This window comes from Phoxinus phoxinus (assembly GCF_949152265.1).
Source record: "Phoxinus phoxinus genome assembly, chromosome: 20".
NCBI lineage: Eukaryota > Metazoa > Chordata > Actinopteri > Cypriniformes > Leuciscidae > Phoxinus > Phoxinus phoxinus.
The window spans coordinates 24217129-24240581 of NC_136895.1; the positions used below are offsets into that span (position 1 = coordinate 24217129).

The window sequence follows — 23453 nt, forward strand, 5'->3', positions numbered from 1 at the left end:
AGATGTGTTTTTAGTCTAGATTTGAACTGACAGAGTGTGTCTGCTTCCCGGACAATGGTAGGAAGACTGTTCCAAAGTTTTGGTGCTAAGTAGGAAAAGGATCTACCGCCAGCAGTCGATTTTGATATTCTAGGTATTATTAACTGGCCGGAATTTTGAGATCGCAGTAGACGTGAAGGACTATAATGCGTTAAGAGCTCGCTCAAGTACTGCGGAGCTAAACCATTTAGTGCTTTGTAAGTGATCAGCAATATTTTAAAATGTATACGATGTTTAATAGGCAGCCAATGCAGTGTTGACAGAACAGGGCTAATATGGTCATACTTCCTGGTTCTAGTAAGAACTCGAGCTGCTGCGTTTTGGACCAGCTGTAGTTTGTTTATTAAGCGTGCAGGGCAACCACCCAGTAGAGCATTACAATAATCTAGCCTTGAGGTCATAAACGCATGAACTAATTGTTCTGCATTATTCATTGAGAGCATATGACGTAATTTAGATATATTTTTAAGATGGAAGAAAGCGGTTTTACAGATACTAGACACATGACTTTCAAATGAAAGATTGGTATCAAAGAGCACACCCAGGTTCCTAACCGACGACGAAGACTTAACAGAGCAGCCATCAAGTGTTAGACAGTACTCTAGGTTATTACGTGTGGAAGTTTTTTGTCCAATAATTAGAATCTCTGTTTTTTCTGAATTTAGTAGCAGGAAATTACTAGTCATCCAATTTTTTATATCAGCTATGCATTCCGTTAATTTTGTGAATTGGTAGGTTTCGTTAGGTTTTGAAGAAATATAGAGCTGAGTATCGTCGGCATAACAGTGAAAACTAATTCCATGTTTCCTAATGATATCTCCTAATGGTAGCATATACAGAGTGAACAGCAGCGGTCCTAGTACTGAGCCTTGTGGTACGCCATACTGAACTTGTGATTGATAAGACATCTCTTCATTTACTGCTACAAACTGATAACGGTCAGATAAGTATGATTTAAACCATGCTAGTGCAATTCCACTAATGCCAACATAATGTTCGAGCCTATTTAAAAGGATGTTGTGGTCAATGGTGTCAAATGCAGCACTAAGATCAAGTAATACTAATAGAGAGATACAACCACGATCGGATGATAAGAGCAAATCATTTGTGACTCTAACGAGAGCTGTCTCGGTACTATGGTACGGTCTAAATCCGGACTGAAAATCCTCGCAGATATCATTTCTTTCAAGAAAGAAACACAGTTGTGAGGATACTGCTTTTTCTAATATCTTTGACAGAAATGGCAGATTAGAGATCGGCCTGTAATTGACTAGTTTTGTAGGATCAAGTTGCTGTTTTTTAACAAGCGGTTTAATCATAGCTAGCTTAAAGGTTTTTGGTACGTATCCTAGAGACAAAGATGAATTAATGATATTAAGAAGAGGATCTATGACATCTGGAAGCATCTCTTTCAGCAGCTTAGTCGGTATAGGGTCTAACCATGCACGTTGTCGATTTAGATGATTTGACGAGTTTGCAAAATTCTTCCTCTCCTATAGCAATGAATGAATCAAATTTTCCCTCAGGAAGACTACAATGCACTTCCTGATGCGATACTGTATTAGACGGTTGCATAGTTATAATTATAATAGTTATAATATAGTTATAATACATATGAGTATATGTACCCACCGCTAATTTGCATTTAAGGCAATCAGGAGAGGTTTGAGGATACATTTTATGTCTTTTGCTAGGAGATATTTGCAGTCTGTGAATAATCTTAAACTGTAACAACCTGGCGCGATTACAGACAGATATCCGTTTTGTTTGGTTACAAATGACCTCCCACTTCTCCTTGTCAATAGTTACGCCCAAATCAGTTTGCCATGTTAGTGCTACACCTGAGACTGCCAGTATGACAGATGTCTGATTAAGCACATTATAAAAAGAAGTAATCACCTTCTTAACTGGACCTTTGAGCAGTAATTTCTCTATTAGAGATAAAGAGGCTTCAGAAGCAAATGTAGTTTTTTTAAATATAAAATCTCGAACTTGGAGATATCTAAAAAAATGAGAGCCAGGGAGGCTATATTTAGCCTGAATTTGTTCAAATGAAGATAAGGAGGATCCCACAAACAAATCACACATCTTTTTAATTCCTTGGCGTGTCCAAATATCATAACCTATATCTGTCATGCCTGGCTCGAAGTCAGGGTTTCCTTGTATTGGGGAAAGCAAAGGAGTCAGTAAAGATCTTCCCTCCAACTTACGCACTGCAAACCATGCTTTAACAGTATTGACAACTATAGGATTGTTATTGCACAAAGCCCTAACAGATTTTATATTCTTACAGGACAAAAGACCGAGCAATGAACAGTGAATATTAAACTTTTCTAGACATAACCAGACAGAGGTGGGATCCTCCTTCACCCATTCGGCTACAAACCTCAAATGTGATGCTAGTTGATACAATCTGAAGTTAGGTACATCCACCCCCCCTTTTGACGTAGGTAACTGTAACTTTGAGAATTTAAGCCTGGGTTTTCTTTTATTCCATATAAATTCACTCAACCAGCTATTAAGTAGTTTCAGTACTTTGTTTGAAAGTAGTAAGGGAATCATCTGTAAGGGGTACAGTAATCTAGGAAGAACGTTCATCTTAAGAATAGATACCCTACCAAGCAAAGATAAGGGAAGAGAGCACCACCTATGTAAATCTCTTTTTATGACATCTAGTAGAGGAGTAAAGTTAGCTTTAAACATTTGGTGAAACATAGGGGTGATATGAATACCGAGATACACAAAACCAGACAGGGACCAACGAAATGGAAAAGGTACAAGAGAGTTAGTCCTTCCTCTGAGGGCCCCCAGAGGCATCGCAAGAGATTTCGAAAAGTTTATTTTGTAACCCAAAAACGTTCCAAATTGGTGAATTAGTTTGATGAGACGAGGAATAGTTGAAGCTGGTTCTGATATATATAATAAAATATCATCCGCGTATAATGAGATTTTATGTTGAGTGTCCCCAGTGCCAATTCCTTTTATTAATAAGTCTTGCCTGACGGCCGCAGCCAGAGGCTCAATCGCCAGGGCAAAGAGGGAGGGGCTGAGAGGACAGCCTTGGCGCGTCGAGCGGTAAAGTGAGAAACTGTTTGACCTACAACCATTAGTGATAACTGAAGCTAAGGGGTTATTATACAGCAATTTAATCCACCTTATAAATGTTTCTCCTAAATTAAATTTATGTAAAATATGATGCAGATAAGGCCACTCGACACGGTCGAAGGCCTTCTCCGCATCCAGTGAGATGATTAGACTTTCGATATTCTGAGTTTGACATATATTGATTAAGGTAAACATTTCTAGTAATTGTGCAGTTAATTCTCATTCGTATTTTCAGAAAGTTTTGGATGTAGGCTATCCTCTCCCCAAATTTGTCACTAATAAAACACAAAAATAATTTAAAGAGAAGGCTTATATTGACCTTTTAAGATTTAGTTTGCACCTTGTAAATTAGGTTTTGATGTGGCAGTAAAAACTTTATAATCTATCCAAAACAAAATGTTGTCTTTCATAATATATATTAGGGCATAAATGTTAATTTGCAGTTTAATATGTTGCTTATACAAATACATTTTATTTCAACGTATTCAGTCGATTTTTACTCATCTCAGTTGGCAATATATATAATAGTTTGCTAAAAGCTAAATTCATTCACACACAGACACGCGCGAGCTGTAGTAAACAACAGCGTGCACGTTCATTCATTCAAACACAGAAACGCGATTCAAATTTAAACAGTCTTTTGCGGTTTACAGACACCATTTCATATCGCGATTAGAACCAAGCACTTAATGATCATCTGCAGCTGGATCCGTTGTTAGGCTACTCCAGCACGTTTGAGGTAAAATTTCCAGGATTATCACGATATTATTATTCCTCACTACAGTGTGTTTTCCAGCTGTTGTGGGCGTTGACTGGTTTGCATGTGTTGCTTCAGATCTGCGTTTGAATAGCGGCGCGCTCTCCATGGGCGTGTCACATTAACAGAGTAATGAGCTGGCAGAACCATAATGAGAACGGCTGATCTCTCGCTCTTTATATATAGATTACATAAACAGAGAATATTTGTTTTAGTTTTGAATTACCGTAAAACTTCAAATAATAGCTTTTATTTTCCCAAATCGCCGAACTGCAGCGGCTTGTATTGGAGACGGGCGTCTATATGAGACAGGCCTTTAATTTAGTGTTGAGACTTCACCCTGCGCTGCAATATACATTTAGCTTTACATTCATTTACAGAAATCAGCTGGTTGAATGAAAATTGCTGATGCTATTGGATTTTCAGATGATTCTCAATTCAGTTAACGGACGCTCTGAGGTAAAGTAAATTCAGACTGTAGTGTAGATAAGCAACGATTGTATTTAATTGTACAGTACAATCATAACATAGACATGATCTTAATTCCATAATGTCCTTAAACATAACAGTATTGCTGGCCATAAACTGACAAAGTGCGCGTCCAATAACTCGAGTTGTCATAAACGGCGCACGCGCGCGCTTCTCGTCCGGTGTGCGAGTTGTCACAGACGCGGCTCTGTGCTTCTCGTCCGGTGTGTGATAACTCGAGTTGTCACAGACGCGGCGCGGTGCTTCTCGTCCGGTGTGTGATCAACTCGAGTTGTCATAGACGCGGCGCGGCGCTTCTCGTCCGGTGTCTGATAAAGTTGTCATAGACGCGGCGCGGCGCTTTTCGTCCGGTGTGCGATACATAGACGCGGTGCGGCGCTTCTCGTCTGGTGTGCAATACATAGACGCGGCGCGGTGCTTCTCGTCCGGTGTGTGATCAACTCGAGTTGTCATAGACGCGGCGCGGCGCTTCTCGTCCGGTGTCTGATAAAGTTGTCATAGACGCGACGCGGCGCGGCGCTTTTCGTCCGGTGTGCGATACATAGACGCGGCGCGGCGCTTCTCGTCTGGTGTGCAATACATAGACGCGGCGCAGCGCATCTCGTCCGGTGTGCGATACATAGACGTGGCGTGGCGCATCTCGTCCGGTGTGCGATACATAGACGCGGCGCGGCGCTTCTCGTCCGGTGTGCGATACCTCCTGCCTTGCTTGCGCTAACCGCTCCCGCCCAAATGCGCAGGGCTCTCTTGCGTGCCCAATCTACACCATATAACTGGCTTAAACAGACGATCTGACGGGTTTTAGAAGATTAAATACAACCCGAAACTAAAAAAAGACCCGGCCTCTATTTGAGACCGGCCTTTATTTATCCAAAACTGTAGCCACACCAGGCGTGTAAAAGAGACAGGCGTCTATTTGGGACTCGGCTATTATTTGAAGTTTTACGGTAGATAATTTAAAACTACACACTTATATGATTATAGAGATATATAGCTCATGTCTGAGTGAATAGTATTCGCTGAGTTTTGTTTAAGTTTAGAGACATGCACTAGAAAAAAAGTTCACGGAGACGGAGAGGCAGAAAGCACTCCCTGTTTACTTTCTTTATTTTACAAAAGCACAATGTTTTATTTCGATTTTAAGTGAACCCATAAATAAGAAGACATTTAACAGCTTATTTTTTCATATTTCTTAAGCCTGTATGACAAAAAATGATGGGAGTATTTTAAGTCTATTTTGCTGCTATGTAAAAAAAAACGAGGAAAACGTGCCGGCGCGTTTTTGGTCCCCAGAGGGTTAATCATTTATTTTTCTTCCTATCATCAATAAAACCAGACAGAATCAATGCATGCCTTTCATATAACATTCAATGCTTTGCACATCTACCAGAATAATATGAACATTAAGTTAAATCAAAAAGTTTCTTACTGAAATATTTTTTGAGATCTTTTGTATGCACCCACTGTAATATACACATTTTATAAAGTGCACAGTATGACAGGCTCTCATTTTTTCCTCTCAAAACAAAAATATGTATGCAAACAATCTTTAGAACAATAGTAATATGAACCTTCAGAGCTATCAAAAACATGCCTTTTTAAGTTTATTTTTTTATTTTTTATGTTGGTCAGGCAGAAGAAGAGTAATGTCAGGGCTCGCAGAATTTCTAAATCGCTGGTAGCCCTTCGGGCAGGCACCCTTCAGATTTTGGTAGCCCACATAAAAAGTAAATTTTTAATGTAGAAAATTGGTTAGGAGTCAAAACATGAATCAAAAACTTTTTCAAAACACAAATATCAACAATTGGATATAAAATAATCAAATTAGAATCATCAATACAAATATACATCTGGTTTTCTGAAGTGAAATGTGTGTGACCAGTATGGAACATGAATCTGTCTCTGGCTCAGCCCCCAATGAGGGTATGATAAAAAATAAAATAAAGGGTCTAACGCTCACAATTAACTAGTTTCATTCTCGGGGGCCCGAGAAAATCGATTTCTCTGATCTACATATGTGCATTTTAAGATGTTTTGAATGCCAAAAAAATTGGACAACAATAGCTTTAAAACCATGTCACACAGCTGATTATTTTTCTCTCCTCATCAGCATCACTCTTTCTCTCTTTATTTTTCTCTTGCTCTGGCTCTTCCCGTCCTAAAGCTGAGCTTTGACTGATAGGCTTTTCATTTTTGTCTGTCAATGACGAAAGTAAACTTGGGGTCAGCTGATAGGTTGATTTATGAATCATTTTCTCAGACACGTTAATTTACTGAAAGCTACTAGGAAAGCTAGGTAGCCTAATTAAGTTTATTAAATTTATTCACAATATGTACACATTCATTATTGATCTTAATACAGGGCCGTCAGGGCAGGACTTAGGGTGGTGGGGGCCCCTGGGCTTGAGTCACTTTCGGGCCCTACCGTCTATACATTACTTTAAATAGAACAAAATGATACACAAGCTATGTATTAGAGCAACACAATTCTGAATAAACTGAGAATAAAACTAGAGATCACGATTCTGAACAAACAACTAAAAAAATAACAATTTATCTTAATTGCTGAAGTCTACAAAAATGTTTCATTAATCTGAATTATTTATTAAAAAAACTTAGGTTTGAATGAATGATTTAATTCCTCAATCAAATACAATTGTTTCATAGATGAATCAGCATCTTTGAACAAATCTCCTGAATGAACGATTCAATCACAAATGTTTTTTAAAAGTAATTTGTCGCCATCTGGTGGCGTAACAATATAATCGATCCAATCGTTATTTGAAGTGCAAAGCTACTTTCAAAAGGTGACATGGTACAGTATACAGTGTTACATGTAAAAACCGTGCTAATTTATTTATATGACCACTGATTGAAGCTTGAAAAAGTTTGCTTAACTTTTTCAAATCTGGACAGTCAGATCCCAAACAAGCAAAAATCGTTTCCGCTGATCAAAAAGGAGACCACGGTGGACACAGTAGCCTAGTATCGATATCTCGTTATTTCGACATAAGGGGACATTCTAATCTGCATTAAGCCACATTAAGCGTTCTTATAGCCTAATGGTTTTCTATGGGAGGAAAATGCTTAACCGTTCATATTATGGGCTCATCTGATTTTTTGTACATAGCATCGCCTATTTGTTAGGATTTTAGTATCATAATGATTAGGCTTATAAATGCCCGCACAATTATCCGTGAACTTGATTTGAACAAATGCCTTTCAGCTTGTGTGTGCAAAATTCAGAATTAAATTAATGTGCAGAAATGTGTAGGCTACAAATAGAGAGTAGGATATGTAGGCCTACTATACTGTTGTAGCCATTAAAAAAGCGCGTTTCATATTTGTTATAATATTATACCTTTTTTTTTTTTTTTCATTGATTTCCATTTGATTTATGAAAAGTGAACAGCACGACCGAGATAGGGTGCGGAATATGAGACATTGATTTTGACCGTTGAAGTTGAAGTTGTTATAGAAAGCCTTTCTTTAAAGTGAATTTCGTTTTGTATAAATTGTATCTTAATTTTAATCAATTTTTCATCAACCAATTGCCTGTATTTAATGAATAGGCCGACGAAACAAATATAGCCTAACGGAGGCGCCCGCGCGCTCACTTGCATTGCACGTGAACTAGAGCACATCCTAACTTAACGAAACTCAGTGTATGCCTCACACAGACATGACAAATACATCAAATACACAAAGCTTGAAATGTCTTTAAACGAAATAATTCAAAACGAAAAAAGAAAAAGGCTACTCTCTGATAATCCATTATTAGGCTTATTTATGTGCATTTCTTTCTATAAGCGCGTTCACACGGAGATGGCGATCGTCAACTTCATCTTTGCAGCCGAGTCGACACTTTTAGAGAAAACACTTGTTTATTAATAAAAATCAATACACGCGTCACCGGATTTACAGATGCACGCACACATTATTTCGAAATAACGAGATATTGTGTTGAAATAACATTATTATTAATAATAGCCTACATCTTTGTTAAAATAATTTAACAAATGAACGTGAACTAGTTCATTTTTAGATATGTGAACTTAGTTCATTTAAAAAAAAAAAGAACTATGACATGAACTAGTTCATTATCATCTGTGTGAACTGAACTTTGAGCTAGTTCTTTTTAAGTATGAACTGGCACAACACTGATCGCGATGCTGAGCTACAGTGAAATGATAGAAAAGACATGATCTGTGTTAGCAATTCGCCTCATTCGCGCAAACTGGATGCGCGAATGAGGCTCGCGTCTACCGCGCCGCGCTAAACACCGCGCCGCAGGACCTCTAGACGCGCGTTACATTGACTTAACATTGAAATCACTCGCGCCAGACGCTCAAGAGTGAGTGAGTAATCATTTTAAAATAAAATTGACTTTAATCAAACCACGGATCCGTGATAAGTTTTGTGATCCGTCTCGCCAAGAGGGCGGCCTTGAGGGCCGTAGACAGGGCTTTATAATCAAATAGGTCCTAAATGTAAGGTTGTTCACATTTTTTATTTCTCTGATATGTGCATTTCAAGACGTTTGAAGGCCAAAAAAAGGATAAGAAATAGCTTTAAACCCATGTCAGCGGGCAGTATTTGTCAATACCTGCTCTCACTTCTGATCCATCACTCTTTCTTTTTCTCTCAGTCTCCTCATCTTGCCCTGTCTCTTCCCCTCCTAAAGCTGAACTTTTTTAATTTACTGAAGGCTACAAATTGTACTATATTAATTCTCAACATGTACACATTCGTTATTAATATTGTGCCTAACAAGATGAAAACGGCTTTGTTAATGTTTCTCGTCCCCTCACAATGACAGTAAACTAATTACATTCCACGAGTCACGTTACAAAGGCCTATTTTCAGTTCAAAATGGCAAAGTAAATTCGTTTGCCTGATAATTTGTCATTTGTTTAACATTTATGACCTAAAAAAAAGTCAAATGTGAAATATTTAGTTTAGCTACTTACATTATCGCACTTGACCATAAACTGAAGTGTCGAGTCGCTCTGCTCAAATTCGCGCTCAGTAGCTTCTGTGAATATAAATCCCGCCTACTTTGATTTGATTGGTAATCTCTAATATTCTGACATTGACGAGCAGTGACAGACCAGTGAGGCTCAGATATACACACACACACACACACACTCACACACACACACACACTGTCCTCTGTTTCTGACGTGCGCTCTGTTCGGCGGCACTGCGGATTGAAGACGAAGAACGCGCTGAATCTGATTATAACAAGACTGAAGCGAACACTATTTTAGATAGCCCGTCGGGCAGGCCGGTTATGCATTTTGGTAGCCCGACTGGAAAACACAATAGCCCCGGGACGTCGGGCGGGCGATTTTGCGAGCCCTGAATGTTTAAGTGCACCAGTCCTTATCACCGAATCAAGGCAGTTTACCCGGCTAATGGGAGAGATGGGCCTGCTTGTTTTTTAGAATTACATTCCAGTTTGGTGTACATGAGGAGGGTGCAACACGCATATCAGGTGCAGCATTCAGTCTATTCCTGTATTTTGTCTCACTTTTGTGAGAACTGAGAACCCAACTTAACATTTGTATGTAGTTGTAAAAGGAATAAGCAACAGTATGCTTGCCTTGCTTAAAACAGGGTATTCAGATGAAATGCTTACCCAAAATGATGATAATGTCATGGATTCATGTCTTCTTTTAAGTGTCTGGTCACTGCTCAGCTATAACAGTTCGGTTTCTTCAGAAGCAGTTAGTCCAAGCTCCAGCAGTTACTCTGGACTTTCAAAATCAAAGGGATTTTGGATCCACCTTTTATCATGCAAAATGTCATATCTGTCCTTAGGGAAATAGTGCTCAAAGTTATTAATGAGTGCAACTAGGTGTGTCACTATAAGCCCAGTCAGGTGTTACACTTGTGTGTCAGTGACATCATTTTCCTCTATGTGCTGTAACACAGTAGGGAACATGTAGTGGCTGGGTTTTGGACTTCTGAGTCGTGCAAGCCACAGCTTCAGAGACTTTTGAAAGGTGAGAATGTGTTTCCAGTTTTGGAAAACATCATCATTCTGTCCTTGCAGTTTCAAACATAGCTTGTTGAGAGATGAAAAGATATCCGCCAGATATGACACTGTAAAAAGCCATTCTTCAGTGAACAGCTCTGCAAGTGAAGACTTTTTCTCAAGGAGAAAAGCATGAATTTAATTTCTCAGTTCATATATTCTTGTGAGGACTCTACCTTTGGAGAGCCAGCGCACTTCACTATGAAACAGTAAATGGGTGTGGTCCGCCCCCATGCCGGCGCACAGCTGATCAAAAAGCCGACTGTTGAGTGCGCTGCCTTTTAATAAAGTTCACAACACGAATGACTTATTTCAATGTTTTGTCAAGCTCGGGGGGTATTCCTTTGCATGCCAAAGCCTGGCGGTGAATGAAACAGTGATTCCACACAATGTCTTTACCAGCTGCCTCCTTGATTCTTTTCACAACTCCGCTGTTCCTGCCCGTCATATTTGCAGCCCCGTCACTCGTTATGCCTTTACAGTTGGCCCAGCTCAACCCGCACTCTGTAACCACGTAGTTGTTCAGTACAGAAAATATCTGTTCACCTTTCATTCCAGTAGAAATATTCAAGCAACATAATAAATCCTCCACAAATTCTGTTTCCCACACGTACCTTACGTATACCAGCAAAGTTGTGCAGTCCGAGACGTCGGTGCTTTCATCCAGCTGGATTGAAAATTCCCCTGCCGCCTTCAATCTTGTTATGAGCTGTTCCTCAAGATTGTCTGAAATGTCATTTATCCTTCGGGAAACAGTGTTGTTACTCAGGAGGATGCATTTAAATTTTTGTGCGTTTTTTTTTCATCAATAACCGTGCTAACCATGTCTATTGCGGCAGGCAGAATAATTTTTTCTGCAGCAGTATGGGGCTGCTTCTCTTTGGCCACACGGTAAGAAACCATGTATGATGCTAGCTGGGCTTTGTCATTTAATGTCACATTTCTACGGAGAAGCTCAGCTGATGATTCAATCTCCTGTGCCTTCCTTTGAAAGAAATCCAGAGGTTTACACACTGAGACAGAGGTTGGGTAAAACAATACTTCACAAATGATACAGAACAGAACAGTCCAGATAAAGGGTAGCTGAGGGTGCACAGGTGAGACTGATGAAAGCATAATTAGGTGATTAGGGAATAACGAGCATGAAGGATAATGGGAAATGAAGTCCTAGTATGCAGGAGAGAGGGATCCTCAGAAGTACCTGCTCCGGTGCCTGGTCGAAAGCATCCACTGGTTCCGCTTTCCTCACATTCTTCATCATTATGGCGTTTTTCACTTGAAGTAGCTTTGCTAATATTAGCTAATTTATTTTCAAGATGGCCTCCCTCGGGGATGGTATTTTGGCTGTTGGGAGTGTTAGCCTGGTCTTTAACTTGCTTTTTCTTCTTAATTAGCCAAGCATCCAATTGTATGGCTGGTTGCCGAGTGCAGAGCGCAGCTAAAAAAAAAAAAAAAAACAGAAGAAGAAAACAACGAGCTCCCTTGTGCGGCTAATTGGTGAACTACACATATACATTTTAATCAAGAGTATATAGCACACTGAAAAATAGTGTGCTACATACACTTGTGGGTCGGGACCCCGCCTTTGGGAATGACTGCATTAGAGGATTATTCACCCAATTAATGTCCAGTAACTAGGAGAGGAGTAAAGAAGCCAGAGTCAGGGGTTAAATTACCTCAATGTATTCATTGGTCAAAAGTAAGAATGAATGATTTTCTCACAATGTCAGCAAAATGTAAACATGTCACAATAAAACAGCGTAGGCCTACGCAAAATAACCAAACAATAAAACAATGTGCTTTGGTTCAAAGGATATGTTGAGATAATGCAATGAAGTGCTGTTAAGAGTAGTCAGTCTTAAAGTGTGTATGTCATTTTAAATTTGTAATTATGATTAACACAAAATAGTTAAAAGAAATACACGTTTGACAAATTGATGTATTGTTTTGTATGTTTTTCGATACCTAAAGGTAGAATATAAGAATATAAAGTTTTTTGTTTTTTTTTCACTGCTCACTTAAAACTGCTCCTCCCCCCCCATACGCCGTCTCCCCAGGTCGCTGAGTTGTGTTGATAATTGTACGAGTGATAGAGCGAGAGAATTAGTGATTAGGACATTTATTTATTTATTTATTTATTTAAGTTAGGTAGTTAGTATACGCAGGCGTATTACCACGATGGTGAATTATTATGTTTGTGCTGTGTGCAAAAACACTGTTAAAACCGGTCACAGAGTCCACTTTGTCCCAAAAAGCAGGTCTGTTCCGTGCCTGGGTGGGTCAACTTTGTTCGGACCAAACGCGCTGACTTCAGTGCTGCTTCGGTATCCAAGACTCGTCATTTACAGGGCCCATTTCACTGAGAAGGACTACGCGGTTGGAGATCTCATGAGTTATAAAATGGGATTTAAAACCCGAGTGAGACTGGTAGCTGATGCGGTGCCTACGGTGTATGCTACTGTAGTAGAAGCAGTCGATCGTGCCTGCGCCTCTCTCTCTCTCTCTCTCTCTCTCTCTCTCTCTCTCTCTCTCTCTCTCTCACTCACACTCACACTCACACTCACACTCACACTCACACTCACACTCACACTCACACTCACACACACACACACACACACACACCAACACCAACATATTCCAGCATTGCAATTTTGACATCGCAGCCTGTTCATTATAGCCACGGAGCTTCAGAGCTAAGGTGGAGCTACAGATTAGGTGTCCCTAAATAACCTGCGTATAACAGTAGTTCCGCATTAATTAATTTGCACGCGAGTTTTATTTATTTTTATACCGTGTATTCTCCGTGTATATTCATGCACCGAAACCTCTCCACTGATTCTCTTCACACCAGATATTTTGTATGGCTCGAGGGGGATTTTGGACCTCCTCAGACTCAAAACTCTCCATACTTGAATATAACTTTGTTGGCACGTCTCCCTCTTCTGATGTCACAGCTCAGCTGTGTTTTAAAAATATGATCTTGACAGAAATGGCTATAAAGCTTATTGTAGGGCAGTTACAGTAATAATTTTAATGATAATTACATTTTCACTCAGACATCTAAACCTTATTTAATATATCTAAAAAAAAAAAATTAACCTGACATACACACTTTAAGTCCCAAGTAGTCAAGAGAAAGTCCACAAGGTGCAGATATCCTCAGACGTCGATCATCAGACGCGATGCCATCACATGGGAACTCGAACAGGCGTTTATAGTATGTATCTTTGTCTGGTCCTGATAGGGTTAATGTGATGAGATATTAACAGTGAGGCCTGTAACTTCGTGTGCTCCTATGTTCAATGTGTGAGGGGTTTGTGTGATATGGTCAACTGAACAACGTGGATAAACGCGTGGTTCTATAATAAAACAAACAAACTCAATTAGTTACAATTCGTACAACAAAGTGCTGCGTCATTATCACTTCACGTGATTGAACACGCGAGACATTGCAATATAGCAGCTGTTCTGTTATAACTGAAGAAATATCTTATTGATGCATATGACAGCATATCAAACATTGATTATTAAACTGAATAATGTAATATAGGCACAATCTGCTATAGAGCTCGGGATCGTTTCGTCACGTCGCAATGCATTGTGGGAATCACGGTACGGAAGTAGATGTACTGTATAGACTATAGTCGGCAGTAGGTAACGTTGGTCATTTGATAATATTAGGTTTAATGTAGGTTATTTTAAGGAAAATGCTGTATTGTGAACTGCTGTAATCGGTCTCACGGTCGACGGCAAATAAATCATGTTAGTTTTCACCATTTTCCTACTTGGAAAAAAAACGCATGGAGACTTGGTGTCTGAAAATACAAAGAGGCGTCGGATGGCTTGGGATCGCCACTGTACGGAGGAAAACCATCACCTTTAAATCAATGAATACAATTTAATTTTACAGTATGTAAAGTATGATGTAATTAAAGTATTTATTTTGGTGAACAGTGGGTTGTGTCCTAGGTGAATGTTAATATTATACCGGATTACACAAACTACCGGACGTAAATAGTGGATTATTGCACGTATGATAGGTGAGTAATTACTCCTGAAGTGTAACAAACCCGCATAGACAAGCTTCATAGTTCAGAATCTAACAAGTGTGTGTGTCACCACTGATGCTTGGTTAACGTTACCTTAGTGCGAACGATTGTTTTCTCTGCGTTTACTAAGATCTGCAGATCTTGCACCCATCCATTTGTGAACTACTGGTGAGCCTCCAGTGACTTGAAGTTTTTTAATTGATCGGAGGTGTAAAAAAATACCCCCAATATTAAATATGTTAAATGAATGCAATGGACACTAAATAGAACAAATTATTATTATAAAACGCCTACACTAACAAAAAAGTGCTCTCAATATAATAGTGAACAATGTACCAACATAAATAAAAATAATAAAATATAATATCTTGGGGTTTTATTTTTATAACCTACAGGTCATCATCAGAGGTTATTTAAGCCAAATTCTAGTCGTGTTTGCCGCACGTGTTCACAACCGGTCAAACAAAGATGTTTTCTTTGAACGTTCCCTGCAGGTTATTTTGGAGTTTTATTTTATAACCATGTAAACTAATTACAACGCTGCAGATTATACCAATAGGCTACAGAGATCATCCTAATGCGGAAATGTATATTTAATTTATAAACAAACTATAGCCTATTATGCTCGGACACACTCGGTCTCAGTCGCGCACTGTCGAGCGCGCTCTCGGACAACGGTACTCTCGGCACACAGACTGATTAGGCAAGGCTACGTCTGTAGTGACAAGGCACACTATTTTATTATCTGCTTACCTTGATTGTCATCCAAACTTTCAAACACGCATCAGTGGCTCCGACAACGAACCTATGCTCCGAACTCTCTCTGAACTTCTCACACGCAACTGACCTATCACGTGCAAAGGTTTTCAGCGAATCAACGATCAGAAAATACTACCGTGAGAACGTTGTCGGCAGATGTTACAGCTGTGGGCTCAGCTAAACTCCTCCCCTGTCATTAATACTGTGGTCTAGTCAATAGTCATCAATAGAAAATTAACGGATTGAGAGGGGAGAAAAATGGATTTTGGCGTGACATTTCTTGCCTGTGCGTGAGAGCAACCCTGGCTAAACTTTCATAATAGTTCATATAGGGATCGATTCCGCCTATATACTCTTTTTTTTTTTTTTTTTTTTTTTTTTTTTTTTTTTTTTTTTAGTAGCGTTGTTTGGCTTCATTATTAAGTTTGTCAGTATACGGTATAGTATAGGCAACTTTTTTTTTATTTATTACGGTCCATACTCCTTCTCGGTGCTGGTGGAGACCGGCCGGCTATGCTATTACCTTGTTCCAAACCGGCCTTTGCGTTACCTCTTAAATGGCCACCGTTACCCACAATGCACCGTTCCATAACGTCTACGCCCGAGCTCTATGACGCATGCACTGGTCTTCACCATATAATTCCAACAACTTCTGAAGCGATCACACAACATCGGCCGCCCATCACATCTGAAATGCCAAACTGCTCACCAGCTGATTTCTATATTATCAATCTATAGCTTGATGGCCGTAATCAACCTTGCCTCGTTTATTTACAATTCTATCACGCACCACATTTATTCCTTATTTTCCTCCAAATATCTGATCTCACACCATTCTCGCCGAACTCGCGAGACTTCCGATTAAACCCCGCCTACTCGGCAGACGCAACACTTGAACAGAACACTGTACAACTATAATAATAAAATAAATGTGACTTGACCATGGCCTTTTGCTCACCCGTGTTGTTTTCTCCGGGGCAAGTAAGCTTCTTCAAAAAAAAAAAAAAAAAAAAACTATAAAACAGTTAACAGTCTATAAGAAACCTCGGAGCAGCAATAATCACAATTAAGTGTCCAATAGCAACACCATTTGACAGCTTCAAAAAAGAGCTTCGTGCAGAGTCCGTTTACCGTTACATTAACCCATTTGTATTATGCCATTCCTGAACATGTACTTGCTAACTAATCAAACACTTTATTTGAACAAACTACTGATCTATAAAACACAATCGGTCTTCCTACCTTTTACTATCGTATATTGATATGCGCGAGGGAGAGAGAGCATACAGCGCTCGTGTTGTTTGAGGACGGTGAGAGTGCACGCGTGCGCGACTGGGGCTCTGTCTCTGCTCGTTCATATGCGCCCTGTCCAGAGTCCACTGATCTAAATAATTCGTTATGACGATTTATTTGTTCCTTTTGCAAATAAATAGCTGTTTTAGTTAACGTTTTGGGGTTTTAACTAGCTATACCACTGATCTTAAGCTACACGGAAGTCCCATAAGTGAATAACGAACACTGGGCACTTAAAAATATTTTAAACGTGTATTTTAACGAGGAGGTAAGCTTCTTATTTTCCTTTCAAACGACAAATCACAAAATAAAACACTTTCATTAGCCACCTGCAGTTAGCCTAGACAGACACTCTCCAAGCTCCTCTCCCCAGCTTTTAAAAGCAATTTTTAATAAGCAGAACAAATTTCAGACTATAAACAAATACCCATTTAAATGATTAGGATGTTTGCGTTGTAAGAATGTACAGGGAGACTTTAGATTTAAAAACGGTGTCTCGTTAGGCAATGTTTTCTCAGTCAAATCATAAAAAATCCTATTGATTCAATAGAACGCCTGCTCACTAGGGAATACCAATATGGCGGCGTGGTGGCTTCACTGTTTATGATGTCATGAGCTATCCAGTCATTCTACATAGATCAGTGGTCCCATGTCTTAAAAAGCACTTTTGGCATTTGGTATGAAGATGTTAGCCCTATTGTTATCTATAAGCTAGTGTGTTTCAAAACAATTTCAAATGTCGCATTTAGAAGATATAAGCATTCAAAACTTAGATTCTCACTTCCGCCAATATGGATCATTGATTTTGATGACATCACTCTGCACTACAGCTTCTTATCAGATTTTGTGTCCAATCAAATGCTCTCTAGAATCTGAAGCTCCGCCCCCTACAGTATAAATAGACGCTGAAGCTGCGGCTGAAATCAGTCACTGGTTTCTCGTTAGTATCATGTAAACCTCCGCAGCTCTGTTCCAGAGACACAAAGAACAAAGATTATATGATTGAGTCGGCGCAGTGCAGAAAACGTATCGGACCCTTATGAATTCTGCACAGAATGCTATATTGTAAAGCAATATGATGGAGATTAGGAAGAAAATGTGGCTTTACTGAGCTCAACAGCTCTGGCTGAGCTGTGATATAAAGTTCAAGTTCAAGTTCAGTTTATTTATAGAGCACATTTATTACCGGCTGACAACCGACCAAAGTGCTGTACAAAAATTGCAATAAAATACACAATAAAACAAACAATGATCACTTAGGATCAGTGAGTACAAAATCAAATTACATATTAAAAGCTGAATCAAACAGATGAGTTTTCAGAGCAGATTTAAACTCAGATAAGGAGGAGGCCATTTTAATTTGGATTGGGAGTTTGTTCCACAACGTGGGGCCCGCTACTTCAAACGCTCTATTTCCCCTATTTTTCAAGCGGGTTCTGGGAATCTGAAGGAGGAATTTGTTTACCGATCTCAGCCCTCGCTTGGGGGTATATAAGTGAAGTAGGTCCGACAGGTATAATGGTGCAAGATTGTTTAGTGATTTGTAGACCAGCAATATAATTTATATTCAATTCTATACTGAACCGGTAACCAATGTAGGGATCTCAGAAGGGGTGTAACATGCTCAAACTTTTTACATCCCTTCAGAAATCTCACTGCTGCGTTTTAAACAACTTGTAGGCGTGAAATTTGAGTCTTAGCAACACCATAATATAGAGAGTTGCAATAGTCCAGCCTCGATGTTATGAAGGCATGGACAGCAACCTCTAAAGAGGCGTTAGAATGAAAATATTTAATTTTAGAGAGAGAGCTAAATAGAAGAAGCTAGAGCCCACTACAGAGGCAATTTGCCTGTCAAATTTCAGACTATTATCGATCATCACACCTAGATTACGCACTTGGGATGAGGTACTCAGGTTTGAGATTTCTAAATGTTGTGAGTTTTGTCTACTGGTTTCGGAGGGGCTAAAAACAATGGCTTCCGTTTTATCTGAATTTAAAAAAAGGAATTTTTTTGAGAGCCATGATTTTTATGTCGTCCAGACATGTTGATAAACAACTAAGAGCATGCTCATCAGAGGGCAGAGGCAGATAGATTTGCATATCATCAGCGTAGCAATGAAAAGAAACGTTGTGTTTCCTAAAGATAGATCCCAAGGGAAGCAGATAGAGAGAGAAAAGAGTAGGTGCAAGAACAGACCCCTGCGGTACACCACAGGTTAGCTTGCGCGATGATAAATTAGAATTTCCTATTTTAACTGAAAAAGTTCTATTGGTTAAAAAAGATTTGAACCACTTTAAGACCGTTCCTCCAAGTCCCACATAGGACTCCAACCGAGATATGAGAATTTCATGATCGACGGTGTCGAAGGCTGAGGACAGGTCTAACATAACTAAAATAACAGAATCTCCCGAGTCAGTAGCCATTAAGATGTCGTTTAGGACTTTAACAAGGGCCATTTCCGTACTATGCAATCTTTTTAAAAGGGGAGGAGCTGTTCGATATGTCCCGCCCTGTTTTCCTTTTTTCTGTAGGTATTTGGACAGGCCCTATTGCTTGTTTGCCTGTGTTTTCATTCGGAGGTGTGTAATGGCGCGCCCTACCACATTCTGGCATTAACCCGTTTAAAGGCACCGGATTAATATTTATTTTTACCTTTTGATTATGTAATAGAAGAAAGCTGGTCTTGTTTCATGATGCCTCGCATGGGCCTCCCAGTTAAAAAGATCTGACTACTAGTTGATTTCATCTGTTTACTGACTGTTATTAAAGTTTAATTCAGTTCCTTCATGTCGTCTGTGTTTTTGCTCTCAACACAGGTGAAGTGGAGACGGTGTCAGTGAAGGAGGGAGATGATGTTACTCTAGAGTTTTCAGAAAAGAGGGGGGATTGGATAAACTGGGAGTTTGAAGAGGAGAGTGTTTTGATAGCTTCATTAAAAAAAAAGGACAATTCAAAGGACAATGAAACTAGGTATCCTGAGGGGAGATTCAAAGACAAACTGGAGCTGAACCCACAGACTGGATCTCTGACCATCAAGAAAATCAGACCTGAACACACTGGACTTTATACAGTAAAATCAAATCCCGAAAATAACTTCAAGAAATCATTCAATGTTGTTTTTGATGGTGAGTACTGAAAGTATTTTAGTGTAATAATCATCTGTCATAATGTTTAATTTTTCTGGCAAACAGTGTGACATAAATATGACACATGGTGAAAAGAAGAATTATAGGTAACACTTTACAATACAGGTGCACTAATATGCAGTAATTCATGCTTAACTAATGCACAGATAATCATGTGTTAATGTATGACTCATGAACAACTAAACCATTAATTAATGATTACTGCATTAGCAACTAATAAAGATTCTAAATGATTAAGTTATGAAGTAATATATTAATTGTTATTAATTAAATGTGTCATAATGTATTAATTCCTTAATAACATATTTTATTAACTAATAGTGAAAATTAATGCGTTAATTACCACAATTGGTCAAAGCAATGTACTATAACTTCCAGTTGTCTGCTTTAATTATTCCTTAATTAATGATTTGCAAATGTATCATTATGTTATGACTTGTTGAGGCACATGGCTATTAACTAATTGTTAAGTAATATGTCATTTATGGGTTTTGAGAGTTGCACATGCAGTGAATGTAATGTCAGAGAATGTGTCTGAAGGATGGGTAAGTTGGGCTGCACACAGATATCAGCACACCAGAATCTGAACTCCTGACCGCGGTTACACTGTTTAAACTGGACGAGACCAGCTGTCTACACTGGACATGACAGACCATTGCAAGTCCAGACCAAACTGTCAAATCCGTCTGTCTTTGACAGTCTTTGACAGACCAAACTGTCAAATCTGGACTATAGGTGCGACTTATAGTCCGGAAAATACGGAATATAGAAATAGTCTCCAAAGCAAATGGTTTAATCCTATAGCAGAGATCTGGGGCCTCATTTATAAAACGTGTGTACGCACAGAACTTTGAACTTCGAGTGTGCGTATGCTAAAAACCATGGCAACATTCATATTTATAAAAACGGCCTTTGACATGGAAAAGTACTTAGAGCCACGTCAGGTTCTGAGCAGACGTGCAGACGTACACACTTTTCCTTGTGGCAGAGTCGGACTGTCGGAGAACTGCAGGTGTTTGATTTTGTTCTGCATTATAAAGCATTTGGACGTTGACTGGTGCTCTTATATACGTTAATGACATTAATTAGCCATAGTTTACAAGGCGGAGATCTGAAACCATTCAGCTCCAAACAAGATCATTTGCGATTTACAGATTTCACATCTGAAGAGGCGTATGCGTGTTTTGTTCGTTCTCACACATACTCACATTTGAGAAATGATCATAAGAGTTTTATAAATTGACTGTTCTTGAACATCTCTGTGCAAAACTAAATGAAGTGATCAAGTTGAGTTTTGTGTGCTGGTTTTGTCATTTATCACTCTCTCATCTCTCTTTTCTTACAGATTTCACTGAGACCTCAGGGAATGAATCAGAGATTACAGGTTTTATGGGTCGAATCCAGAGGTTTTGTGGACTGGCAAGAATTGGTGGCAAGTGTTACTGTAGCGGTGTGTTATCTGCGTTGTGTTAATAATACACTCGTGAAGTCTGGAATTCGTCCCTTCAATCCTTTTTTATTTCATCTGAAGTAACAAACAAATGATGAGGACTCGTGCAGCACTTAAAGCAGCGTGCGGCAGCAATGCACGACGCGCGCTATGAATGCTCATGCAGACTGGGCAATAAACTTTTACATAAACACATTTTAAGAACACACAACAATAATTAATGTACCTGAAGTAACAAACAAATGATGATGACTCGTGCAGCACTTAAAGCAGCGTGCGGCAGCAATGCACGACGCGCTGTGAATGATAAAGAATAAAATGAACTTAAAGAAAGAAAATAATTAATAAAACATACATGTCCATTACAAAGGGACTTAAAGTCACAATTACTCAAGTATAAAACAATAATTTACAAGAAATATGGCCTTCTTAAATCAGCACGTAAAATTGCATGACCTACCGCTATGAATACTCATGCAGACTGGGAAGAAGCAAAGTGCGTCACCACCCCAAATCAGCATGGCGGAAAACCCAAAAATGGTCATGTCAAGTGGAATCACAAAATAAATGTTTTTAATGCACACCTGCTACATTACCTTATGCTCTCACAGGAACAAAAAAAAATGCTAATGTTCATTGTACTATGAAAATATAGTGTATCTGTAAAGATTATAAATGTTCATGAGCCATTCCTTCACTATTAGGCCGGGAGCCAGGTCCACTCGTCAGGATGTTTTTTGCTACCTTTTTTTCACTATTATTTCCTATTATCTTATACCTTGGGCCATCACAAGTTGATAATGACCACCCCCAACTCGGCCCCGTTTGGTCTCAGGGGACAAAAAACTCCCCTGGTATTAAGGTACTGCAGCTACATATATGGTCATATAACCCTATCATTTTGCATGGTGTATCCTGACACATAGGGGAAACTAGCAGAAAAAGATTCTGGGGATTTCTGCCTTTTTGCTGTCAAATATCACCCTCAACATACCCCAAAAACCCAAAAAATGTCTGTCCGTCTGACAAATTGTCATCAAAAGTGATAATTTTCAAGCATTTTATTATACATATCACTGCCTCAAATGTACATGAAAAACTTACCAAGTTTATAAGCTTCAATTTAAGACCAAGATGGCCTTTCTGTCTAGTGGATTACAGCTGGTATAACCAAAGTTCTCCCCTGTACCCCAAATGAGAGAAAACAGAACTTTCAAGCATTACCATTCCAGATATGGGATTAACCCCTTATATTGGCATCAGCCATTACATATTTAAAACAGTAATATGCTATACTAAACCTAAACTAATCTTGACAAACTATATATCATTTGAAAGCAATCTCTAGTGTACATATTTGGCGACTGATTTTCAAAATAAATTATAGAGGAGCCGTAATTTATCAATTTGCAACAAGAATATTTTCATACTCCTAAGGCGTGTTCAGACCTTTATTTTGAAATAGTGATGAACATGAAAAATCATGAAAGAATGATAGAAACCTCAGTTTGTTTTCATGCCAAGAGTTCAAAAGATAGCATCCATTCAATTATTTTAGAAAAAAAGGTCTGAAAATGTTTTGAATGTAAAGAAAAAAAAAATAATAGATTCACCATTTGTGTTGTGGCAGCGAGCTATAATGCACATACGGGGGTCTTTTTGTGTTTCTTAGAGGTTGAATTCATTTCAAAATCTGCCAAACTTCCAATTCTACTTCTGAATGGGATGTCTACTTCATAAATTGTATGAAAATTGTAAAAAATAATGTTCAGATCACTCAAACAACATATGGAAATGGAGGCGCCCTTATATGGACAGTAATGTCAACTAGTGAAACATTTTGGTACTGCACCCAAACTAAATCTCACTGAAAGCTTATTTTTTGAGATATCAACCAATTTGAAACACAACATGGTCAGATTTTTGGCTTTGATTTTTTTTTTTTTGCATTTTTAGAGTCCACCAGGTTTTGAAAATATGTATTTTATATAAAATATGAATAGATTTTTTTTTTTTTAATCGGATCATTGAGAAAATCGACTTTAAAGTTGTGCATTTATGTTCACGATTGTGCTTCACTCACAAAAATAAATGTTTTATATATTTAAGGTAGGAAATTTACTAAATATCTTAATCGAACATGATATTTACTTAATATCCTAATGATTTTTGGCATAAAAAAAAATCGATAATTTTGAACCATACAATGTATTGTTGGCTTTTGCCACAAAATATACCCGTGCGACTTGTGACTGGTTTTGTGATCCAGGGTCACATTTATTAAAGTTCACAAAGTCCTCGCAACACAAGGAATAAAGATGA

General features: G+C 38.7%; 1 protein-coding gene across 2 annotated transcripts in view; it reads left to right on the forward strand.

The window, feature by feature from the left end:
- Positions 1 to 23453, forward strand: part of LOC306987680 (uncharacterized protein) — a 125292-nt gene that overhangs the window by 57170 nt on the left and 44669 nt on the right. For both annotated transcript variants that reach the window (XM_079592170.1, XM_079592171.1), the window contains exons 6-7: positions 19352 to 19660; positions 21027 to 21113. In XM_079592170.1, the coding sequence (XP_079448296.1) occupies positions 19352 to 19660; positions 21027 to 21113 (396 nt within the window). The remainder of the gene's footprint in view (positions 1 to 19351; positions 19661 to 21026; positions 21114 to 23453) is intronic.